General features: G+C 34.0%; 7 protein-coding genes across 7 annotated transcripts; 5 read left to right on the forward strand and 2 right to left on the reverse strand.

Annotated features, from left to right (window-relative positions):
- Positions 1-1,555: 1,555 nt before the first annotated feature.
- ZRC1 (Zn(2+) transporter ZRC1) lies at positions 1,556-2,854 on the forward strand (the record flags this gene model as incomplete). Its single annotated transcript, XM_041548761.1, has 1 exon — positions 1,556-2,854. The coding sequence occupies one exon, from the start codon at positions 1,556-1,558 to the stop codon at positions 2,852-2,854; it is 1,299 nt and encodes a 432-aa protein (XP_041404695.1).
- A 2,637-nt stretch (positions 2,855-5,491) lies between these two features.
- On the forward strand, positions 5,492-6,492 carry RPL20A (60S ribosomal protein eL20; the record flags this gene model as incomplete). Its single annotated transcript, XM_041548762.1, has 2 exons — position 5,492; positions 5,975-6,492. Coding segments are annotated over 2 exons (519 nt in total).
- Positions 6,493-7,026: 534 nt separating this feature from the next.
- Positions 7,027-8,547, forward strand: KABA2_02S01430 (NOP5/NOP56 family protein; the record flags this gene model as incomplete). Its single annotated transcript, XM_041548763.1, has 1 exon — positions 7,027-8,547. The coding sequence occupies one exon, from the start codon at positions 7,027-7,029 to the stop codon at positions 8,545-8,547; it is 1,521 nt and encodes a 506-aa protein (XP_041404697.1).
- A 418-nt stretch (positions 8,548-8,965) lies between these two features.
- On the reverse strand, positions 8,966-9,901 carry YHM2 (Yhm2p; the record flags this gene model as incomplete). Its single annotated transcript, XM_041548764.1, has 1 exon — positions 8,966-9,901. One exon carries the CDS (start codon positions 9,899-9,901, stop codon positions 8,966-8,968), a length of 936 nt encoding a protein of 311 aa, XP_041404698.1.
- Positions 9,902-10,766: 865 nt separating this feature from the next.
- On the forward strand, positions 10,767-12,242 carry CUS1 (U2 snRNP complex subunit CUS1; the record flags this gene model as incomplete). Its single annotated transcript, XM_041548765.1, has 1 exon — positions 10,767-12,242. One exon carries the CDS (start codon positions 10,767-10,769, stop codon positions 12,240-12,242), a length of 1,476 nt encoding a protein of 491 aa, XP_041404699.1.
- A 365-nt stretch (positions 12,243-12,607) lies between these two features.
- RNT1 (ribonuclease III) lies at positions 12,608-14,197 on the forward strand (the record flags this gene model as incomplete). Its single annotated transcript, XM_041548766.1, has 1 exon — positions 12,608-14,197. One exon carries the CDS (start codon positions 12,608-12,610, stop codon positions 14,195-14,197), a length of 1,590 nt encoding a protein of 529 aa, XP_041404700.1.
- Positions 14,198-14,308: 111 nt separating this feature from the next.
- On the reverse strand, positions 14,309-18,355 carry KABA2_02S01518 (uncharacterized protein; the record flags this gene model as incomplete). The annotated part of the gene is made up of 1 exon (XM_041548767.1): positions 14,309-18,355. The coding sequence occupies one exon, from the start codon at positions 18,353-18,355 to the stop codon at positions 14,309-14,311; it is 4,047 nt and encodes a 1,348-aa protein (XP_041404701.1).
- Between the last annotated feature and the right edge of the window lie 938 nt (positions 18,356-19,293).

A 19,293-nucleotide genomic window follows, 5' to 3' on the forward strand; every position in this document is an offset into this window, starting at 1 on the left:
ACATATACTAAGAAATAAATTTAAACAAAGATAACTGTACAAATACAAAATGCAAGTATAGTATTCTCGGATAATGTATGGGTTGTGGCTTGATTATTGAACGTTGTATAGATATTATGTATAATAAGTATTCCGAGAATCGCAAAATTAATCTGAACCAAATAAAAAGTGATGCCACTAAATAATGGTATCCAAAAAAAAAAAGAATAAAATTAATAATGCTGGGGTGACAGTTATTCAATACTGCTTATTTGTAATGACATATATATATTAAATATAAAACATATATATCCGGACTTCGCTAACGTTATGTACGATAGTAAGAATATATGGTGCGTATAATTAAGAAAGCAAAGAATCAAGGATAAAAACGAACGTCACTGTAAAGTGCATTAACAATCAAAACTAATTTTTTGCTTTATGCACCAATTTAAATTAACATCATTTGAATGTTAACCTAATATGTAACAAAAAATTGATATTCATTCAGTACATTGTTCTCAAAACTACTGGACAATTTTTAGAGCCTATATAACTAACACCTCCTTTATTAATAATAAGACCTTTATAACTCACAATTTAATGAGGTGGCAAGTAACGTGACAAAGGAGATCAATAACACATTTGTCTTCTAATAATTTCTTACATCACTATACACTTTTAACACTCCTTTCAATAAATGACATCTCCAAGCAATAGACACAAATAAAGAGGACAAAGTCCGGTCTATCTCATCGTTAAACTAATAAGTAAATCATTCTCTTCACATTCAAACATTAGAACTGATGCTAACCCTACTTAGCTCATAGGGCTGCAAATTGCAAATATTCGACAAGAAATGGTCACTTTTGGCAATGGGATATCAACCGTCGCTGCCATTAGGACAAGTGCACCCTCTAGTTCATATAATCCGTGATGGCCACATCAAGTGAGTTTTTACAGGGAGAGAGAAAGAGATGGCAATTTCACTCTATACACTCACGGACAGTCGTACAGCAGGTGAGAAATTTTTTGGTTCGCCCGAGTTTTTTGTTAGTGTATTCGTTCGCTACATCGGCCGCTCTGTTTCAGTTTTTTTCTTACTTCCCTGTCTCTAAGAAAATTAAAGGTGAAGGAAGAAAAGGGAGGGAAATTACTAATTGAGAGTAAGTTACTAATGCAATTTGAAGAACATTTTCATTAACGAATCATTATAAACAAATACATAACCTGGTTCTTATCTCAACTGTGACAACTCCCAACACTGTTTAAACAACTCGAATTAGCATATACATATCTTATTGCAAAACTAGAAAAAGATAGGTCCTGTTGATAATAATCCACTTACAGATCTTTAATCATCAATCGAAATTATTCTCGGTTAGAATTAAGATACCTTTACTTTAACGTTAATTTACACTTTGGAAAGGAATATATTTCATTGCATTAAACTTTAACAGTATCCAATATTTGCTAGTATAAAGATAGATTAATCAGATAACAATAATAAAGTTATATACAAATAGCCATCCCCTAACACTACACCGTGTTTAGCATATAACAACTTTTGCCCAAGATGATGAAAGGTAAAGAAATTAGAATTATGTCTTTGCTAGTGCTAGACAGTATATTCTTTATTTTAGAATTAACGATTGGTTACATGTCTCATTCATTAGCTCTGATTGCAGATTCCTTCCATATGCTAAATGATATTATCTCATTACTAGTGGCTCTTTGGGCCGTGAAGGTCGCCAAAGAACGTGATCCTGACTCCAAGTATACCTATGGTTGGAAAAGAGCGGAGATCCTTGGTGCACTAATCAACGCTGTCTTCTTAATCGCATTATGTTTTTCCATTTTGATCGAGAGTATCCAAAGATTGATTCAACCACAAGTAGTGGAGAACCCTAAATTGGTCATGTCTGTTGGTTTTGCTGGTCTAGTGTCAAATATTCTGGGATTATTCTTATTCCACGAACATGACCATGATCATGGTGTTCACGACGAAGAAGCTGGAAACGGTATTGGCTCAAGTCATCAACATATGATTACAAACACTAGTCGCGATGCCGAAGAGAGTGATGATCATACTCATTCTCACTCTGTAGAATCCACCCCTAATGATGTTCTAACTAATACCACTGTTGATATACTAAGAAGTGGTAATGACGATGTTAACGAGAGTAATAACAATGAAGATACACCATTGGTAAAGAAGACCACTTTGATTAAACGTAAGAAGAAAAGTGCTAAGAAACCAAAAAAATCAACTAAATCATTAAATATGCGTGGTGTGTTCTTACATGTCATGGGTGATGCATTAGGTAATATCGGTGTGATATCAGCTGCTTGGTTCATTTGGAAGACAGATTATTCGTGGAGATATTACAGTGATCCATTGGTCTCTCTATTCATCACGCTAATCATCTTCTCCTCTGCACTGCCATTATCTCGTAAAGCCTCTAAGATTCTTTTACAAGCTACTCCATCGAGTATATCTGCAGATGAGATCCGTGATGAGATTTTAGAGATCCCAGGTATCTTAGCTGTCCATGATTTCCATATCTGGAACTTGACGGAGGCTACTACGATTGCATCCATACATGTCAAGCTAGATATCAGTCCCGAAGAGTTTGTTTCGACAGCTAAATTGATTAGACATATATTCCATAACCACGGTGTCCACTCAGCTACTGTTCAACCGGAATTCTCTTCAGATCAAGTCTCTGCCCAAGATCGTAGGAGATTCTCCATCATTGCAGGAGGTGTAGATGATAATAGTCCTACACCATGCACTGCATATGGTTCTACCACTAGGGACACCGATTGTTTGGTGGACAATGCAGCCAATTGTTACTCTGACAGATGCAAATAGACTTTATGAAGTAACAACAAGAATAAAATAAATAAGGATTGGAAAATGTCGGGAACTTATTTGCAAGAATAGAAATTAAGGTATAAATATATCTAAACCTTCTCATTTAAAAAATGTTCCTTTCGAACAGCTGTTCTTCGTCCTTCCACACAACTACTCGTACAATAGTAACAAATTACATAAACAGATCAAAAATAAAATATATAATACATATACATAAACGCAAACAGATTTTCTAGTTTACTTTTACGATTATATTCTTAAATAAACGGCATCACCCACGATACTCTTAATCCAGTATTACATACTATATATTCTCGTTGGTTAAAAGACCATGCAAGGGACTAATTCTCTCATGATCGGATCGAATCGCTTCCCACAATTAAAGTAAGTAAGATTAGTAGTCCGCGGAGTCGTCCTAGTAGAACATAGACAATATCACGTATCGTCTCACAAAAAGCCAAACAAACCTAGGCAATGGCCGCGTTCCATCTGGATCTTACTAAAAGACCACAGACAACACCAAAACCACAAATGAAATTTAGAAAAACGACACGCGCTTGTCACTCGCTCACTACACGAATCAGCAGAAAATTCACTGAAAAATTCAATATTTATATTGCAAACAGGTCTCCTTTTGGGACGACTTTACATAATTAAAGGATCGAAAACGCGATGATGCCAATGAGCCACTGCTAGCTGATTCACTGTGGGATCGAGTGTTCGCTACGAGAGTTTCTGACCGTGTTTTTTGTTTCAGATATATGTATATGATGTATATTTAATCTGAATTTAGTGTTGATCTGAACAAAGATGATCTGGATGTCAACAAAGAAATTTGTTCCTGTTCATGCACTGATAGAATGAGGGTAGAAGGTGTGTATCTTCTGTTGTATTCTTGTAATAACAATATAAACTACTTGTATATATATATATATATATAGTGAACGACTGACTTATTTGAAATCATACGGTATTATAAAACACAATAACTATTGTTTGGATCATATATGGACCCTACCAACAGAAGACTGGATGGCACCCCATTATAAAATACGATTGAAACCAGAATTGCAATATAGAAGGAAATATGATAATACACGCCACTACTAGAACTATAACATCAGGGATCGGATCCAAAGGATACCATTAAGAAATGAATTACAATTGAAAATACATCTTACGGAAACTCTACCATTCTATAAAACATTATCCGCACTTCGTCAATATTATATATTTCAACAGCTAATATATTATACACGGCAACTGAATTATCTACAAAGGATAATTCTTATCATACAATCGATTTTGGAAACAATAAGCAAACTAAAATTATATCAATTAATTAGACCGATAATTAGTCTATTTGATACTTTATTGTCCAAATTCGTACTGTATCCATTAAAATTCTCTCCGACATGTAGAACTGTATCCATTAAAGAAGTGAAAAGGACAACATTGCTACCAATAATGATATTATTTCAACCAATAAATCGTTTAAATAGAATGGTCAAGAAAAATCAAACTCGAAATAGAGCATTACAGAAAAATAGTATCGATGCTCATTGCCAAAACATGATAATATCTCCTATAATAAACACTGCATTGGTAATAAACACTTTTATAAGTTTTATCATCTCAATATTTTGCTTATACGCATCATTGATTCTATATTGGTTAATTAATCCACATGGCAAAACAAATATCAATTCCTCAAATGAACCTAAAATGGTATATATGCCAGATCAGCATATCACACATGATAGTTTCATGAATTTTTCTACACCAAGAAAGTTTGTATCTATCAAATGGTCTTGTGAAATATATATACATTCCAATAATTTACCAACCTTTAATCTATACCCAAAATATCGCTTGAAACCAAGCAGAACTTACGTTCAGGTATAGACTTTTTATTATTCTAACAGGACCCTCAGAAAAAGGAATGAAACAAATACGCATTCCACATAGTCCACTCAAAACACCTACTTTTCTTTATTTAATATTCATAATCACATTAATAGATCTTATATACTTTATCACATAAAATGCTATCATTCTTCATTACTTGCGCCAACATAGTTCAATAATCTATAATCTGTGATCAAAAAATAGAGACTACTAAACCCAGACATTTATTAAACATCTGTACACCCGACTATATTGAATATCTTTCATGTTTAAATATTTATTTTCTGCGTCCGTTCCCATTTTTCAAAATTATGTATGGTTCTTTCGCCTTTTACGATATCGGAAACTTTATTCAAAGAATTGCCCGCACAGCTTTTCCAGAAGGACACACAAATTTGGAAAATGAAATGAATTATTCTTTGTCGCACTACACCATGATGAGGTCAATTTTCGAAATCTTGAAGTCCTCGATAGGTCTATGCTGCATGTCAAAGAAGCTGTGCGCAGACTCTGGTTAACCTTTAGTAACTGGAGCTTAGTGAACGAATTTTCACCATAATGAATTTTCAATGGTTAGTTAGTAGTAAATGAAGTAAATAGTTAATATATATCAACATATAGCTTATAATTAAAGGTTTGGTTTAGATTTTATCTTTTACTTTAATTTAAAGAAGATCGAAAACAGTACGCGAAAAAGTGAGTACATATTTACCTGATGTCGTAATGAGTAGAGGAGATGATTTACATGTTGTTTAATGATGAGATATGTTCATTGGATTAAGAATACATCGAATTAGATGAAGTTTAGACAAAATATATTAAAAAAATGAATAGAATAATACCATAAGAAACGAGAAATGGCGATGTCACATATGATATGATCCAGAAAATATACTTTGATTAAAATATGAATATTAAAATACCAAATAGTAGTATAATAATTAGCAGATATGGCAATATAAAAATGAAAGAGATATAAACTTACCACATGCGTCGAATAATAGGATACGTAACATATAAACAGACAGTTTGGAACAATTTCATGTTGAAGCTTCTCACTCCGACAAACAATCACCCATTTCATGGAATTTTTTACTAACAATACTATATATTTATCTTTAATCGTGTTTCTTATCAAATATACTATTTTGCTTCCCGCAAGAAGTTGATGAAATTAAGATGAAGATATATCTACCCCTTTTATTACAGTGTCTCATTTCAACGAATACCAAGTTATTGGCCGTCGTCTGCCAACCGAATCCGTTCCAGAACCAAAGTTGTTCAGAATGAGAATCTTTGCTTCTAACGAAGTCATTGCTAAGTCTCGTTACTGGTATTTCTTGCAAAAGTTGCACAAGGTCAAGAAGGCTTCTGGTGAAATTGTTTCCATCAACCAAATTCACGAAGCTCACCCAACTACTGTTAAGAACTTCGGTCTATGGGTCAGATACGACTCTAGATCCGGTACCCATAACATGTACAAGGAAGTCAGAGATGTCTCCAGAGTCAATGCTGTTGAAACTTTGTACCAAGACATGGCTGCCAGACACAGAACCAGATTCAGATCTATCCATATTCTAAAGGTTGCTGAAATTGAAAAGACTGCTGATGTTAAGAGACCATACGTCAAGCAATTCTTGACCAAGGACCTAAAATTCCCATTGCCTCACAGAGTCCAAAAGTCTACCAAGACTTTCTCTTACAAGAGACCATCCACCTTCTACTAATCTGATAAATTATGAATTCTATTGTTTTTATTCATTTGTTTCCACACATATTATATACATTTTTCATATAAATCAGTTTTGTAAAATTTAATAAATTTAATTAGTCACATTACGTATCAATTACATTTTCTTATTTCGATAATATTAAATAAACCTACAAGAAATATACCTACTAGAACTACCTGGATTGGAGTTAAACATATGTGAAGGTGTATCATTCCCCAATATTTGTAAACAACATTAACATTTAATGGAGTTAACTGTTGAGATTTGTTCGTAGCTCTCCAGTTAAATGATAATTACTACCATTTTTCATTGGTTGATCACGTGCCTGAAAAATTTCAAAAAATTTTCAGTCTCATCGAAAATTTTTAACTCTAATAACTTAGCGACAAAGTAAGCGATGATGGGCAATATGGTACAGAGGGATGATGATATTAAGGAGGATACCGTCCCTATAAACAAAGATAATTATTCATTTAAGAATTTAACTTATTTGTAATTCACATCAGAGAACCATAACCTAATCAGAAGATGTCCTACGTTTTAACCGAAACCTCTGCAGGTTACGCTCTATTGAAGGCCTCTGACAAGAAGATCTACAAGTCAACCTCTCTATTGGAGGACTTAAACTCCTCAGACAAGGTCCTAAAGGAGTTCAAGATTGCTGCATTCTCTAAGTTTAACTCTGCCGCAAATGCTTTGGAAGAAGCTAATTCTATTATTGAAGGTAAAGTTTCTCCACAATTAGAGAAACTTTTGGAAGAAATCAAGAAGGATAAGAAGAGCACTTTAGTGGTTAGTGAAACTAAACTAGCTAACTCCATTAACAAGCTTGGTTTGAACTTTAATGTTGTTTCCGATGCTGTCACTCTGGATATCTATAGAGCTGTCAAGGAATATCTACCAGAATTACTACCAGGTTTAAACGATTCTGATTTGAGCAAAATGTCTTTAGGTCTAGCTCACTCCATTGGTCGTCATAAATTGAAGTTTTCTGCTGATAAGGTCGATGTTATGATTATCCAAGCTATTGCTCTATTGGATGACTTAGATAAAGAATTGAATACATACGCTATGAGATGTAAGGAATGGTACGGGTGGCATTTCCCTGAACTAGCTAAGATCGTCACTGACTCAGTCGCTTACGCTAGAATTATTTTGACCATGGGTGTTAGATCCAAGGCTGCTGACACAGACTTGAGTGAAATCTTACCAGAAGAAGTCGAAGAGCGTGTTAAGACCGCTGCTGAAGTTTCCATGGGTACCGAAATTACAGAGGATGATTTAGACAACATTAAGAACTTAGCTGACCAAATTGTCGACTTTGCTGCATACAGAGAACAATTATCCAACTATTTGGCTGCTAGAATGAAGGCTATTGCTCCAAATTTGACCCAATTAGTCGGTGAACTAGTTGGTGCTAGATTAATTGCCCACTCTGGTTCTCTAATATCCTTGGCTAAGGCTCCAGCCTCCACCATCCAAATTCTTGGTGCCGAGAAGGCTTTATTCAGAGCATTGAAGACTAAGCATGATACACCAAAATACGGTCTTTTGTACCATGCCTCCTTAGTCGGTCAAGCTACCGGTAAGAACAAGGGTAAGATTGCTAGAGTTCTAGCTGCTAAGGCCGCTGTCTCTATACGTTATGATGCTTTGGCTGAAGACAGAGATGACTCTGGTGACGTTGGTCTAGAAGCTAGAGCCAAGGTTGAAAACAGATTATCACAAGTTGAAGGTAGAGATCTAAGAACTACTCCAAAGGTTGTCCGTGAAGCCAAGAAGGTTGAGATGACTGAAGCTAGAGCTTACAATGCTGATGCTGATGCTGTCACCGAACCAGCTGCTGAAATTGCTGACTCTGATGATGAATCTGAAGATGAAGATGAAAAGAAAGAAAAGAAGAAGGAAAAGAAGGACAAAAAGAGAAAGAGAGATGAAGATGAAGACTCTAAGAAGTCCAAGAAATCCAAGAAGGAAAAGAAGGAAAAGAAGGAAAAGAAGGAAAAGAAAGATAAAAAAGACAAAAAGTCTAAGAAAGAAAAGAAATAAGACATATGTTCCTCTTTTTTTTTAACACTCTCTCACCATTTGTAATCCCATTTTTTACCCTTAGCATTCTTATTTGTGATACAATTATTCCAACAGAATATTGAAAACTAAAAAATCACAAAAGAAAAACAGAAAAAAATTGTCACTATCTAGTCATAGTCATTTCTAACATCACGGTTTTGTAATTGTTATTATTATGTATCATGATATTTATGTAAAATAGAAATTTAAAAAGTACACACAACCAATCATCTACAATATTATATCAATATTTTGACATAAAGTGAAGAAAATTATACGAACAATGAAATATAAACTGATGCATTTTCTTATTTCGACGAAAGCAAAGCAAAAATAATATTGTATAAATTGAAAGGTTGCAAATATAGAAAGATAAATAAAAACGTTATACAAATGTTCAATGTTTAGCAACTGGAGTTTCACCAGTTAGCTTACCGACAAATTCTCTAGCCATATCACCGAAACCGACCATGAAGACTGTTTGCCAGACACCTAGACCAACTCTTGGGGTGATACCACGGTATAGACCCTTAATACCATTAGATTGGTAAATGTATTTGAAAGTCTTTGCTACAGTCAAGTTTTTTGGTCTGTTTGGATCAGCAGTCTTAGATTGCATTTCGACTCTAATGACTTCAATAGGTTGATTCCAAGCACTTAAACCACCACCAATAGCTGAGGCAGAGATCTTCTCTAGAGCAGTCAATTTATCTTCTGGATTAGTTTTACCTGTAGTCTTTCTAATAATATCTTCCACCAATCTACTTAAACCAAAACGGGAACCCCAGTTAGTCATCTGTCTTATAGCCACGGCATTAACACCCTTATATATACCTTTTAGACCTTCTTTAGCGTAGATAGTCTTAAAGACACCCCAAGAGGATTGAGCTGCCGCACCTGCGGTCTTCTTTCTAGTGATCTCTACTGTCTTCATACAAGTACAGAACCCCATTGTCAAATACGATTGTGCAACACCACCAGAGACACCACCAAGGATACCTGAACTGAAATTACCAAACCCTAGGGATTTGAATTTATATTCTGCTTCAGCAGCGACGAACAAAAGCACAGCACCTTTAGTGGAGGCTTCGATCCATGCCCATGGAATCAAACCTTGGTAGAAACCAAAGACACCACCACGGGACCATACGTGTTTCATAGCACTTAGGAAATTCAATTGTCTATGAGCAGCCATAGTGGTCTTGATGACTTCCAGAGGTTGACCTAAAGTAGTCACCTCACACATGTTTAGACCTGCACCTAGCAGGATGTTAGAGAAGGACACTGGCTTCTTCTTCAAATGTTCAGGTTGTGTAACAGGAGTAGCAGACATTGTTTTGATGATCTATATTTTAAAACTTTAACCGAAGGAAATAAATAGTATTAATTAATGCCGTTACTATATATATATGTGTTTATCTTAAATCTATCAAGTAAAGAGTATGATTCCGGTAGCAATGTATAAGATAATAATATATTTATTTGTTTTGAACAAAATCAAAATGGATGCAATCTAGCAAGATGCAATTTACGTAAAGAGACACAGATAATGAAATCTTAAATATAAACTCATTAATATACGTGCATATATATATATATAGGAACACCTCGAGACTGCCTTCTCCATACAGACAATGGTCAAAAACGCACCAAAAATTCTATCAAAGTTGAGAGTAACCACCTACCTACTTTGCTTATCAATAATGTCCGTAACTTGCTCAGTCCATCAGTGATTTCACAGTTTTTCACAGATGAATCATGCATATTTCACTGAAAAAAGTTTCAGTTTGCGGTGCAAAAGTTGTAAATATTTTTCAGTGAAATTTCCGATCGTCATCTTCACCATCAATTGCACTCATTTTGCTTTACTTGTGCAATTCCACCGGAATACGGGCTAGGGTTAGGGTTAAATAGGTTAGTATATTAGGGTTCTGGATTAGATTGAAATTTTTAAAGAAAAAATGGATCTTCAATGGAAATTTGTCACATTCAGGGAACCTAAGAAACAGGAACCTAATAGTATAAACAGGGAGATCAGCTTGATGAGGTGGAGAAAGCGACTTGCAAAACTTATTATAAATAGACAGGCGTATATATAAGTGGTCACACTATTTGACTATAGATAAACTCTGAAAGAAAGTGTCATAGGCTACTACATATACTTATATAGAAATATATATATATAGTTGGATAAAAAGATGGCTAGAAGATCAGGAACTAGGAAAGGGAAAAAGAAGAGTATACACAATGTTAGTAGTAATGATAATAAAGCACAAATTGCTCAATTATTAGATACAAGGCGACAAGACAAGAATAAGATTACAAAACCTGCCAGAGATGTTAATTTAAAATTGGAGGATGCTTTTACCAATGTAATGAAGAAATTTGAAACTAAAAATATTACACCATCATACAAAGATATCAATCATCAGTCTAAGGAAAATGAAAATGAGATAGGTCATGAATTAGCTACAGTGGCAGAGACTAACTCTAATAAAATCGAAGATGACGTTGAAGATGAAAAAGAGACGACCGGACTTTCAAAGAGGAAACAACGAATTATGAATAAACCATCATTATCACAATTGAAAAGTTCTGTAATCCACCCCGAGGTTATTGAATGGTATGATTGTGACGCTCCTTATCCTTATACATTGGCATCCATTAAGGCTTCGAAAAATATGGTACCTGTACCTTCTCATTGGCAAACGAAAAGAGAATATTTATCAGGGAGATCATTACTATCTAAGAAACCATTTGAATTACCAGATATAATTAAAATGACGGATATCGAACAAATGAGATCAACTTTACCAACAAAGGAGGACGAAAAATCTTTGAAAGAATTATCAAGAGCAAGAGTACAAGTGAAAACTGGGACATTAGATATTGATTATAGACGAACATATAATATTTTCTTTAAGATTGGTGCACAATGGAAACAAGATTTACTACTACCATTTGGTGACATGTATTATGAAAATAGAAATTTAAATGATGAAGCCCAATGGAGGAAAATGATAAAGGATAAAGTTCCCGGGAAATTGAGCACAAATTTAAGAACTGCTATGGGATTGGAAGATGGTCAATTACCACCTTGGTGTATGACAATGAATGAAATAGGTATGCCACCAGCTTATGCTGGCATGCAAGTCGCAGGGATAAATTGGGATATATCAAATTTAAAAGACGGAACGTATGCAAAAGTCACAAACTTACCAAAAATTGGAAATAAAAACAATAAGAGTCAAACAAAGTATTTTGGATCAATTATATCGTTTGAGAAAAATGATCCATTAGAAAACGTATATGAAAAGAAGGTAAAGGAGCCAGAAGCACAAACTACAGAGGAAGAAAACCAACCTACTGTAGTGGATAAAATAACTACCAAAATAAATAATGGTACGATTCCTCTGACAGAATTTGAAACAACACAAGCTGTTCCAAAGAGAAGTGATCAAATTAACGAATCTACGAACGAATCTACGAACGAAAAATCCTTATATACAGTCATCGAAACAGAGAATTCTGGTGAGAAATCTAGCTTGACTGCATCTACTACTTCATACAAGCTCCATGGATTAAGTAAAAAAGAAAAATATCTAACTTCCCAAGAAAGAACAGATAATGAAGATCAATCCGAAGAGGAAGAACTCCAGAATTTTAAATTCTAGACATATTGAGTGACACGCCAATTCAACTCAGCTCATAGTTTATGTACCTCTGTATACACTTTTTAATTTACATAAAAGCCCACATAAGTAATAACGATAATAATATATCGTCAGAAGGAAAGGACGTACTAACGACCTAATCCTTTAATTTTCAGTCTATTGATGTTATATATCTTCTTACAATAGCGCATCGCCTTTACCTGAAATATTGAAAATTTTTGAAACTCATCGCAAAATCTTTTACTGTGCAATATCATATTTAAATAGAAGTAACATTATCAATAAAAATAAAACATACAACTCAGACTTATTATTATCAGTTCAAAGTGATTCATCCAATCGAAATACTATAATAACTATTCATTATGGGATCGTCAAAAAAGGTAAAAAATAAAAGAAAACACAATGAAATAGAGTCTCCTGAAATTGATGATCAATCTATAAACCACCACAAACGTCGCATAAGTAAGAAGGATGATTCAGGTAAACATAAAAGTAAGAAACATTCCAATTCTAAAAAAGAGAAGAAAGATAGAAAGCATAAAAAGAGTAAGAAACTAGATACACATGATAAGAATGATAAGAATGATGAAATACCATTCAATATTTTTTATAATTATTCACAGGCATTAGAACTTGAACATGCGGTAACTAAATTCATGGAATCATATAATAAGATCATTGAATTATCACCAAATTTTAAAACTTATCAACAAATAGATACAAATAAGGATAAAATAGATTTCCAATTAGTACCATCATTTTCCAGGCATAAGCTGAAATTTGCTGCAGAGATTAAATCACTCAGTGAATTACATAAACCATTAGACCTCCAAGATCTCGCAACATACGAAACCCAATTCGATAAGGACGAAATAAAACCAATCCTGAATAATTTGGCCACAGAAGATGTTAGGATGCTAGAACAAAGTAAACCGTTGGCCATAACGAACGACAACAAACTTGTCAATAGTAATGATATTCTTGGCGAAAGCAAGGAAAATAACGAAGCTATATCGACCTCTTTGGAGAAGAACTGGCCTCCCGAACTTCTTCCAATTAAAAACATTGCATTAAAATCACAAGTATTTATACATAAGTCAATGGTGAACAACAAGCTATACTTAACTGAGAAGGAAATGCTACATACCCACAATGAAAGATTAGAGTTCCTTGGAGATTCTGTTTTAAATACATTAATGACACTTATTATTTACAAAATGTTTCCGAATTATGATGAAGGTCAGTTATCAAGCCTGAGAATCCAGTTAATTAACAATCAAAAATTAAAAGAATTTTCACAAGCATATGACATGGACAAATATTTAAAAAGTAATGTCCTTCAAGATGGTGGGGCGAAGTATTTTTCTGGGAAGCAGAAAATGACAGCTGATATATTTGAAGCATATGTTGGTGCTTTAGTTGAGGATAAATCATCAACTCTAGGTGATATCCAAAATTGGCTGGAGAAGCTGGCTCTACCTACCATAAATGAATGTACAAATACAAAGAAAGGTATATTTGAAGATAATAATGATTTAAACATAAATGCTAAAAGAAAGCTATACTCATTAATCGGCTACGCAGCATTAGAATTACATTACCAGACAGTTCAAAGACCATCTCGTGAAAATCCAGAAACGACTGTCGTTTGTAAGATTGGTGATGGCACAATTTTAGGTTCAGGAACAGCTAGAAATACAAAACTAGCAGGTTTAAAAGCTGCCGAGGATGTATTAAATAAAAAAGATATTATTGAAAAGTATGCGAACCAAAGGGCTGCAATTCCAAGATCAGAATCGTCTACAAAGGCATCAACTACAGCCAATAAATTTCCTAAAATAAATTCTGGTGGAGAATATAGCGAAAATGGATTAACAAGATCTCATCCCCCAATATCTAGTAGTGTGAGCAAAGTTGTATTAGGATCTGACGGGGAACTTCAAATGCAATAGTGTCATCAAATATTCAGTTAAAAGATGTATATCTATAAATATACTTTAGATAAATTTCATATAGACTGTGCATAACAAGAGCATTATTATAATTTCTCAAGATACAATTTTTTATAGAATTTCTGCGAGAGATTTTCCATCCCTCTTTCTAAAATTTCCTCTAATTTTTCTTTTCGAGGAAGTTCCATTTGGGTTGCCATTTAATGTCGGCATATTCTCTGTATCTCTATAAAGTATTTTAATATCTGAACCTGCTGAATCTTTTCTTTTCAATGTCTTTTGAACTTTAGCACTCTCTTGAGCAAACCATTTTTCAAATTCAAGAGCTGCTATCTGTTCTTCGAGTGAGCTTACCACTTCTCCAGATTTGTCACCAAAAACAGAACTAATTTCATTTGCTTGTTGTTTTGTAGATACCATGTATGGTTTGATGCCACCTCCGTTACCGGTACTTACAAATTCAGCATACAACGTTTTCTCATGCTCTTTGTGTGTATTCTTTCTCTTACTTCTCTTTGGGGCTGACTTAATTTCGCTTACCGCCGCATTAAACAATGATGGCAATTTCTCACTACCATTGCTCTCATTTCTTTTAGATGAATTATTGTTAACAGTTACCGACTTCTTCCATACAGGTTTATTATCTGGTTCTTTATAATCCAATGTGTGATGGCTGAATTCCTTCCTTCTTTGTTTTTGAGTATTCTTCTTAAAAGTCCCAGTAATCTTAATACTTGCATCTTCCTTTTCTATTTTATTATCTATCATTTTATTGCTTAACAATGAGGGTAGACTATTACTTGGACCTGATACATCAGGATTTATCACAATTTCTGTTGGCGGCAAAGATAACCCTGTAGATAAAGGTTCGGAATTTTTTCTGTTCTTATCAACAACGGACTTCCTTTTCGATTTTCTGACCACCTCAACAAAATCTGATGGGTCGTCCTCAATAGCATTTGAATTCTGTGAGCCAAGTGTAGTTGTCGACCCCCAAGGATTCTTCAAAACAATAGGAAACTGAGAAGCATCACTAAATGATCCATTACTTGATTGTCTAGATTCCTTATAGACAGATGATCGGCGGATACTATTTTTACGGGAAGAGGATGATCTCCTAGTAGATGACCGTCTCCTACCGTTAGTAGATTCTGGTCTCTGGTCAAATAATGGTTCAAATTGCTGAGATCCATGTATAAATACTGCGTTAAATTTGGCTATGTTACATTTGAACATCTCTACCCAATTAATTTCTTTCATATTATACCATGTTTTATGACTTGTAGAAATAATACTATCAACTTTAAATTGTATTAATTGATTCTCAAGACTATTCCAAATATGATCATCAAAGTAATCATCAATTAGTTCTAGATTTTCTTTGCAAAACAAAATTCCAATATGTAGAGAGAGGAAAATATAACAATTTGCTTTTAAAATCGATGCATTACTGTTTACAGCATGAAGTAATGTTGGGATAACGGTGCTGCCATTGATATACTGTGACAAAACTGACTCAATATATATTTTGAGAGGAATTAAACTGAGTTCCTCCGTAAATGTTAGCAGCTCGAAAAAAAAGTTTAGCGTCTCAGAAAATGATTCATTTAAGGTATCGACATCAAAAATACTTTCAAATGGGAAACCGTAAAGGTATTTTAATATGGGTTCAAACAGAAATTTGGAAATATGTGGTAGCTCCACACTCATATGCCCACTTAATATCTCATGTTTGAAATTATTATTAAGTGCAATGTTAAAGAATATCGATCTACTTGAAATTACAATTGAATGAGCTCTAATTATGTCACCATCTTTTAATCTAATTAGAACATCCGGTTTTGATAGAATACTATTTTTGGATTCAATGGATGTAGAGGAATCTAAACATACATCCCACAAATTATGTATCGTTGAGGCAATGTCCAACTTATGTATAGAGTCCTCGATAATATAGGTAGCTAATCTAGCTATTTGTTGATTTTTTGGATGCTCGTCTGTGTATAGCATGTGTATTATAGACCATGACGCCTCGTTAAGGAATACTGAATCGATTGAGGTTGAGACTGAAATTCTCCAAACCTTATCTGAGAATTTGTTCTGTAATTTAAAGATCAAAATCCCGTCTTTTATATTGAAAGTACCAGTTTCTTTTAAATATTTCAAAAGAGTATTACACCTGTTGTTTAGAATAATCTTATGGCAACCCCATATCCCGGTTGGCTCAGAATCACTAAAAAATTCAACGTCAAACGCATATTGTTTTGACTTATTGTGAATTATGTGTTCTGAAATAATTTCCTTGGATGTATCTTCAATTATTGAATCGTCTTCATTGTAATAACTACCGTGTATTATTGATTCATATGGAATACCTTTTACAATATTCAAAGGCGAATATTGCTTAAAACTAGACCTAACATCATTAACATCGAGCGATAGCCCAGTTGAGTTGAATTCATCTTTTATAATAGCAAATGAGTCGAATGATGAATCACAGGAAACTGATACAGCTCTACCAGTAATTAGCTTACTGCTATGCATCTTTGTGAACCTTTCAGTAATTGAATTCGTCATAAAGATTTCTCCACCATATGTGCAGATAATCAAACCACCATTTGAACCAACATCAAAATCTAGACAATTATGCATTGTTCTATTAGGATTCCAGTACAGAGATATTGGTAAATTATTGGGGAGTTTGGCCCATCTATTTACTGAATCATTTTTTGATGATATCATACCGACTCTACCACAACTAAATCTCACACAGAGATGATTTCCGTAGGGATTTGAACATTTGATATCAATGACATCATTTGAAATACCTCTGTGAGCAAAATGGTTAAATGTATCGATTTCTTTATAATTTTTTGCATGAGGTACTGAAAGTTTAAATGTCTTCATAGTGTGATCCGCCAATACAACCAGTGTATTTCCTTTACATCTACAGAATGTGACAAACTCGGTAGCAACGATCTGTTCAATCTCTAGATGTGATAAATTGACCACAATGGGTTTCATCATTATGTGACCCAGTTCACCCATATATTCCGCATCTGGGTTAATATGAGATAATTTTGTGTTACCCATCTGTCCAACATTCAACCCCCATATATACAGCATATTAGTTGTAGTCAATACACAAGTGTGAATTGGAGAACATGCAATTTTGGAAACATTTTTACCTTCAAAAAAATGGACTTTTCGTGGGATACTACTATTCAAGGTATCCATATTCTTTTCATCATGTTTCTTTGAAGGAGTATTTGTAGTTGTATAACATAATTGGTTAAAGGCGTTCCAACCCCAAGTAAACACATTTCCATCCCCATCTAGGAGGACACTATGACTATCACTTGTCTGTAGACTTTGAATACCACATACATCCAAATCCAATATTTTGGAGAAAAGGAAAGAAGGCTTCTCAGTAGAGCCATTCCCCAATCTACCTCTTGTACTATTACCACAACTGTAAACCATATCATCCGTGGTCCTTACGATACAATGATATTTTGTCATCTTAATATCTTTGAATTTATTCTTACTAGGGGGATATACCATTCCGTTAAGTTGATTAATATGCATTTGAAAGAAATTTTGCCTATCATCTTTATTCCCTGTCCCTAACTGGTAATTTGTATTTGAGCCAAGTGTCAAAACATGAGAACCCCTTTGTTCTTTTAAATATTCTTCATCTTTTATTGATTTAGGAAGTGCCATCATATTCGATTTTAGATCAAAAGAGAAATTCTCTTTTGTTTGTTCCCATTCTAGGAATGACTCGTTTGGTTCATGGGGATACGTATATTTGAACAGTTTTGGGAAATGATTTATATTGTTTTGAAATTGTAAGTTATACAAATCTATAGGTGATAAGCCTTCACGATCCTTTTCATCTAATATATGACTATTTTGTTTGTTAGACGGGAATGACTTTTCTGTCTTCCAGATCTTGTATATCTTGAATGCTTTCTTTAATTGATTTTGTTTCAAAGTTATATGAAGTGGTGTGTAACCATTTTCCAAATCGTTACTATATGGATTTATCTCATTATAATGTTCAACATTTGGTAGAGAACTCAGTATACAGGAGTAATCTCTACCGAAAATGTCCCTTCTAGTTAAATATTTATCATTATATTTTTTAGATGGCATAATGGTCTCTTAACAGACCTATACTTAGAAAAAGTTGCTTTAAATCGTTTATTGCAATGTTACCCAAATATAACCTGGATAATTAGTTACTATTATATACTATACATATATATATAAGATATGAGGATGTGTGTTTGTGGGTGTTCTTATTCTTATTCTTATTGAAACTATTGCATCAGATGCGAGTACAATTAGTCTCTCTAATTTAACGTGTTTTCTTCAACACAGCAGTACCGCGTGCCTCACTATACCGAGGGAAGATCGGCGGAATATTATTTTGGACCGCGTGGGTTCCTCTCTTCTTTAATATATGACGTAAATGGCAATAAGCAAACGATCTGCACGAGGGATATACTGATTAAGAGTTTTAAGTCTCGTAAGTTTGCCCAACTTTTGAAATATTTTCACTTTTATGGATATCGTCATACCTTGATACATTTGTTGTATTCGCCCCCATTTTAATTTCTCTCGGAGCAATGGTTTGATGATGTTCTTGACAACATATTATATTATTGTTTCGATCATTGCAATAGTTGTGACGATGAGATATATCTTACATGGAAGTTGGTAAGAGAGGTGCATCTATAAATAAGGGTATGATTTATGAGCTGTATGATAGTCACATATCATCTTATGTCTAACAATAATCAGTTTTATTACATGTATTTATCATGATCTTCATTCATTAACATACGATGCAAAAGTATTTATTAATAGAGAACTTTAATAGCAACCGCTCCTTTGTATTAAACAGAGCTACTGTTAATAAACTGCTCATCTTTTGTGCATAGTAACGTTGGACAAGGTAGCTCCAATAAACCCAGTGTAGGGGGAACGAATACTATATTATGCAGTATATACCATGTGTTATTCTATATACAGCAGTGCATCACACTCTAACTTCTACTTATATTAGCTACCTTCTCCTTCAGATAGGT

The sequence above is a fragment of the Maudiozyma barnettii genome, assembly GCF_903064755.1.
Source record: "Maudiozyma barnettii strain CLIB 1767 genome assembly, contig: KABA2_02, whole genome shotgun sequence".
Classification (NCBI taxonomy): Eukaryota; Fungi; Ascomycota; class Saccharomycetes; order Saccharomycetales; family Saccharomycetaceae; genus Maudiozyma; species Maudiozyma barnettii.